The sequence below is a fragment of the Apostichopus japonicus genome, chromosome 10 (genome assembly GCF_037975245.1).
Source record: "Apostichopus japonicus isolate 1M-3 chromosome 10, ASM3797524v1, whole genome shotgun sequence".
Taxonomy (NCBI): Eukaryota; Metazoa; Echinodermata; class Holothuroidea; order Aspidochirotida; family Stichopodidae; genus Apostichopus; species Apostichopus japonicus.
In genome coordinates this window covers 18,800,895-18,807,077 of record NC_092570.1, presented here as the reverse complement: position 1 = coordinate 18,807,077, position 6,183 = coordinate 18,800,895, and the positions used below count along the sequence as shown (strand labels likewise).

Here is a 6,183-nt window from a genome sequence, read left to right as displayed (position 1 = left end):
TGTAGGACTACAGGAAAAGCTTCAAACAAACATAAAATGGTTCACACTGTAGTTACTTCAGACCAGCCTGTTAAATGATAGAATACAAAGATTATTATTACATAACATTACATAAACTTTATAATTAATCTGTTAGAATATTTGATTAGCGCCACCTAAATGTTGATATTAATTTACTAAATATATGAAAATGCAATCAAATACAGATAACGTCAAAACGACACAACCTTTTTTTACACGCACATGTGTATTCGCCATCCGCACGACTAAAAAATATTTCTTTTTTTTTGGAGACTTGTTAATTGAATGAAAAGCATCTTGACATATTTTTGATAAATTGCATCGAAAGCATCGTGACAGAATTTGGAGAAATTTCATCATTTACCGAGAGGAAATATTTATCTATCTGCAGGTGAGTTTCTCAATCTTGAATACTCGATCTATTATGAGAACAGAATTACTAGAATTCTACCAAAGTTGAGAGAAACAAGATTCAAAGCGAGAGATTGAGATGGACGAAGGGGTGGGTGTGTTGAGAAGTTCATGGTACCACTTAGTTTCACGGAAGGAAAAACGTGTTTCAGAAATCGCAACTTAAGGGATGCGTGAAGTTTGGCTTGAAGCATGGAATGTGTGTTGCAAATTATCTTTTCTTCAGTAATTACGAACGAACTTGTATATTCTAATGGTGACCTACACATAGTACAGTTGGTATACGGCCAGCAATTCTTGTAACTAGAAGGGGAAAAAGGGGGGGGGGTGGAGACAGAGAGAGGTGCAGAGAGAGGTGTGGAGAGAGAGAAAAAAGAAACTTGACAGGGGTAGATGGCGCTATGAAGGAAATATCTAAAATCAGTAATTACTCTCCTACTTCCACTTCTCGGCTCTTGCTATTTCCGGCTAATCTAGTAAACTTGCGGGAAATGATTTTCATAGTTTCCCATACTTGTACAATAATGATACTTCTCATACAGATGTTTCCGACAAGTAAAGCATCCCTCTGAGCTAGGAACGTGTAACATATATTTTATAAGGTCCTGTTAGGTGAGTATAACTATTACGGAACATACTGCTGGTACGGCAGGGCCTATCATTACAAGTTAGTGTTCATAAAGCCAGTAGGATAGGCTATTTAATGTAGGATAGGCCTAACAGTTAGCCCTAATATAGCCTAGGTAAAAACACTGCCAGTGCTACCGTAACGTAGCCTAGGACTACGTTCAAATGAAAATGGAAAAGGAAAAATGTGGATATTAGCCTCAGTGCTAGGCTATTGCTAGATGTGGATGGATCAAGGTCAGTATATGTGTATCATTAAGCTAGGCGTTAGGCGAAGTCATAACTTTAAAGTTCAACCTAGCCTGTGTTACTACATTACTAGTGTTAGGCTCTTGGACTGTTAGAATTCATGTACCAGGTATTTTTGCTTCAGTTCAGGATTTGGGCTACTGCAACACTAGTACTTTCAATTTGGTTCGGTGTCGATTGGAAATATTTCTGTGATTCAGTAAATTTTTATGATGAAATTGTTAGCCTAGGCTGTGTGCCTGTAATAATTGTCGTATCTGGGGCTTAACTGTTAGTTGCCACATAGTCGAAATGTGGAAAATGCAATGAGCATTATCTTAGACTAAGATGAAAGTAAAGTCATGACTTTTGTTAGGATGGGACATAAACAGTAGTGTTTACACGGGTCCAAAAATCGGGAACCGGGTACCCGAGAGCCGTTACCCGTCGGGTATCCGGGTACCCGGGAAAAAATTGTTTACACGCGTGTATCACGATTTTCAAGAAATTACATATTGGATGCTATAATAAATGAATTATATTCTCTACTGACAATGTTTTCATGTTCAAATACGTACATGTAAGATAAGGTATAAAACCTTCCTCAATAATTCTATTTGCTTTTGTTTCTTTCATTAACTTGTTAATAACTTCATATAATTAACATCACTACTAACATCGCACTGCCGCCGCTGCTAATGCTTGCTCTCCACCTCTATCAGACCATACAAATATCCAATTTAGCTCTTAAACAGTTGTTACTACTACTATCTATTATGCAGGCCCAGGGTTCGCATTAGCCGCGAGATCGCGCGGTTCGCGCAATTTGATCGCATTTGGAATAAACGATTAGTAAAAAGCCACTTGCGATGAATATTTTTTAGTTAATCCGTCTATAATCCATAAACATCTCGTAAAATTCCTTGTCAGCCTTTCCTTTTATGAAATAAACGAACGAATAAATAATTATTTCTTCCACATGGTAGCCTAACACCACACTAAGTCAATGAGAAATATAGCTAGGCCTAACCCATCTGTTTATTCGCTGAAATTGTGACGCAGTTATAAGATATCCATGGAATACTTTCATTATTACTGTTACGTTCGACCACATGGTTGCCTAACACCACACTAAGTCAATGGGGGAAATCTAGCCTATACCGCTGAAATTGTGAAGCAGTTATAAGGTATCCATGGAATACCTTCGTTATCAAGAGCGTAGGAACCGGGGGGGGGGGGAGATGGGGGGAGCAAAAAAATCACACTTTGCGTAGGATTCGGGTAATAAATTAGGAACCGGGTAGTACCGCGTCAAACGGGTACTTTCGTTATTGCTGTTATCTTCGACCACACGGTAGCCTAGCAACACACTAAGTCAATGGGAAATCTGCCTAAACGTCGGTTTGGAAAGAAAAAAAACAACTTTGCGTAGGATTCGGGTAATAAATTAGGAACCGGGTAGTATCGTGTCGGGCGGGTACCCGGATAACCCGTGCAAACACTAATAAACAGCACTTCACAGTAAAGATCCACTAGCATGTCAGTACAATGACAACATATTTCCAGAAATGAAATGATGTTTCACATTCACAAAGTGCTGTTACCCTATTTCTCATGAAGTGACTTATTTAAAAGCCAAGTGATTATACTTATATTCCATTGTTTTTTATGTTAGCATTTATATGGCCACTGATATACATTGCTACTCATAAAATTCCATGCAGAGACCTTACCAAATTCCTTGTTCCTGGTTCTTTGAAATGGTCAGTAGCTATATTTCTTTACAAAACAAGCCTTCAGCAAACGGTCTGAACCCTTCTTGAATGTTATTGACCAGTACAAGTTACTTTTTGATCCTGTGGGTTCTGGGGATTGTTTCCAATGCAATGCAAACTCAGTGGCCTGATGTAGTGTTTTTTGGACTTGTTTTGAGAAGTTGGAGTTGCTTACATATACAACTACTTCTGTCTTGGCAAAAAAGATTTAGCCTTTTAATTTAAGAGAACGAGGCCAGGGCTAATTTAAGGGCAATGTTTTATTGAATTTCTTCAGATTGACTTTCACTTTCATAAGACTCTGCATGATAATTAAACTGATACTTCTAGTGTTTACACCAGGTACAAATTTCCGACCTTGGTACCCGGCATGCATCACCCATTGGTTATCCGGGTACCCGATATGTAGAAGCTGCACCGTAATAACATTTGAACCCTGCCTGCTCTAACTGCCTGAGTACTACAGTGTTACATTATGTTAGGCTGCTAAGATATACAGGCTGTATCCCTTGCGCACAAGTACAAATTCCAATAGCTAGTCTTTTGATAAAGCATTATCAACTAAAATATGTTTGGGAATTTTCATATCAGAAAGAATTTTGTGTCACAAAGCTTTAAATAAAGTTTACACTGTCCTACACTGTCGTAAACTGTGCCCGATGATGATTAGCCTAATGTTAGACAAGTGACATGCAGCCTACAGTAATAATAGGCCCCAGTTTATAGTAACTACCTTCAATGTCAGTTACTCATCTCCAAAGATCTGTTTCTTTTCGCAGATTTAAAAACTAATGTGGAAATATAATTCACTTTTCATCTTCCTGTTATTCATAAATCACACCTGAGCCTTGTCCAAGGCAATAATATTTACTTTCGGCGATTCAGCAAACAGCGCACATGTACGTTTAGACTGAGGTGTCTTTAGGCAAGGATCACTCATTCGATGTTACTTGCCATGTGTACTTGACTGAAATCGCTAATAACCCATATCCATGCATGTACTACAGAAATAGAGTTTGCGCAGAACACTGTTCAACTTTGCTAAATTGTACATTACACATTATATACTACGCACGAATGTATGTATGTATGTATTTTAGATCTTCCTGCAAGCAGGAACTCATGAAGAAGCTTAATTGGCTTATCAAAGCTGCAAGCTGACCGAAGTCAGTCTCTTATATGAATTATCAATTGTCAACAACTCTGTAACTGGACGACATACATTAATCTGGGAGTGACTCGAACAGGGGACCTGATGATTGTTTACCATTAATTTCTAATGCCCACCTGGGTATGACGTATTTGATTGTGACTTTGAATGAAACTTGCAAAATTTGTGAAATGACTCTTTTCACAAGTTGACCTTTGTGATTAAGATTTCCATAAAAGTGGAAACTCTCATTAAAAATATTTTCAAATGTTCATCAAAGTGTGTCAGTACTGCCTGTTATGTACAGTAAATGTCAGGAGACCCACTTTTTCCTGCCTATGTCACCATTTACATTGTTTACTCTAAGTACTGCAAACATCCTGATCACCTCCATTGCTTAGGACGATTAAGAATATTAGTTAGGAACCATCATGACGTCGAAAACACTTTCAGAACTGTTTAAGAATTTTTAAAGTTTTGGGAATGTAATATATTTATACAGGTGAGCTTTAAAAGGGCTAATGTGAATTACCTTGAAGTTTAAAATGAATTTCTGCTCAAGACATTTTATTTCAAATCCTGTATGATTGATACTCAACTTTTGTTTCTGTCGGTGATTTCAAATCAAATCAAATCGTGTAAATATTTAATTGATTAATTAATGTCTGTCAGTGACGAGTTTACCCTGCTGCACCAGGCACTCCCAATAAGGAAGTATCGGAAAAGTATGTACAGCATTACTCTCAATCACTGAAAGAAGCTTTAGTTATCATACATGTCAGCTAAAGTAGGTAAGACCTATCTGAATAAAGTTCATTTAAAGGTTGTAGGAAGCTATAATGATATGATACATCCATACTGTACAACATGTTCTCTGTTTGAAGTTTTATTGTGCGTTCATTGGACCAGTTTTCGTTTGCTTTGAATGTAGACAGCGAGAAGACGCTCTCTGTGGAATTATTTATCCGTTATCGCATGGCAAACAAATTGGGCAGCTTGCTTCACAAGTGCTGAGCAAAGGTATCTATATTGTATATATATTCCTAAGAAACCATCTACTGTAAGAGACGAAATACAAAGTCTCCAAAACTGTTTTGTCACACGATTTTTGTGTACTAACTTATTCCCTGAAATTTTCTTTATATTTTGTGTAGGTGAATGTCTCGGTTCATATATTGAGACAGGAAAGGTCCCCCCCCCTTTGTAAAGCGACTGAGAGTGCTCATAAAATGAGTCTTAGCCAATCATTACCGGAGATAAGTCTTCAGAGAACTCTGTGAATTTTAACCAACATTTATGGTTGTCAAGAACTTGGAGGGAGAAGCCATGGATTTTTTCCAGGGTATCAAGAAAGTACGAGCCAGGTTTAACTTTCCCGGCACCGGTGAGGATGAACTTGCTTTTTCGAAAGGTGACATCATCACCGTCACGCAGATAGTGGACGGAGGATGGTGGGAAGGAATGATGGGCGAGTCATTTGGATGGTTTCCCTCGAATTATGTCAAGGATACGTCTGGTGAGTAACAAATATTTTTTTTGAGTGAAGGACTGTAGTTTTAATTTGTTTCCTCCGTTACGTACAGTCTCCTTACGATGTCTGCACTCTCATTATCTACCTTCGCCTAGAGTGGACCGGTAACCGTTTAGCAGTATGCACCCCTCAGCGACCAGTCCCTGCTGGTCAATGACCCCTCCCCTGTCTCCTACTACCACCTAAAGGGTAGAGACGTGGGTTTTTTAGGGGACTTTGTTATCCTTTCAAATCTGTGTAAGATATTCCTCTCTAAACAGCTTTCAGGTCAAATTTTGTTGTACAATCAGGCAATGACAGCATGTATATACAGTGTATAATAATGACCAGTGTGACTGAGTAAGTTCATTCTGGAAACTGGTTGGATCAACTGATAAGATCATGTTACTTCTTGTTATATTACACCACAAGATTACATCTAATTATGTATGTGATATACT

General features: G+C 38.1%; 1 protein-coding gene across 5 annotated transcripts in view; it reads left to right on the top strand.

The window, feature by feature from the left end:
* The first annotated feature begins 213 nt into the window (after nt 1-213).
* Nucleotides 214-6,183, top strand: part of LOC139974902 (rho guanine nucleotide exchange factor 7-like) — a 64,814-nt gene continuing 58,844 nt past the window's right edge. For 2 of the 5 annotated variants that reach the window (XM_071982429.1, XM_071982430.1), the window contains exons 1-2: nt 859-1,044; nt 5,367-5,728. In XM_071982429.1, coding sequence (XP_071838530.1) covers nt 5,509-5,728 — 220 coding nt within the window. In that variant the 5' untranslated portion in view covers nt 859-1,044; nt 5,367-5,508. Of the gene's footprint in view, nt 413-856; nt 1,045-5,366; nt 5,729-6,183 lie in introns of those variants that run through there. The other 3 variants (XM_071982428.1, XM_071982426.1, XM_071982431.1) reach the window with 3 other exon arrangements.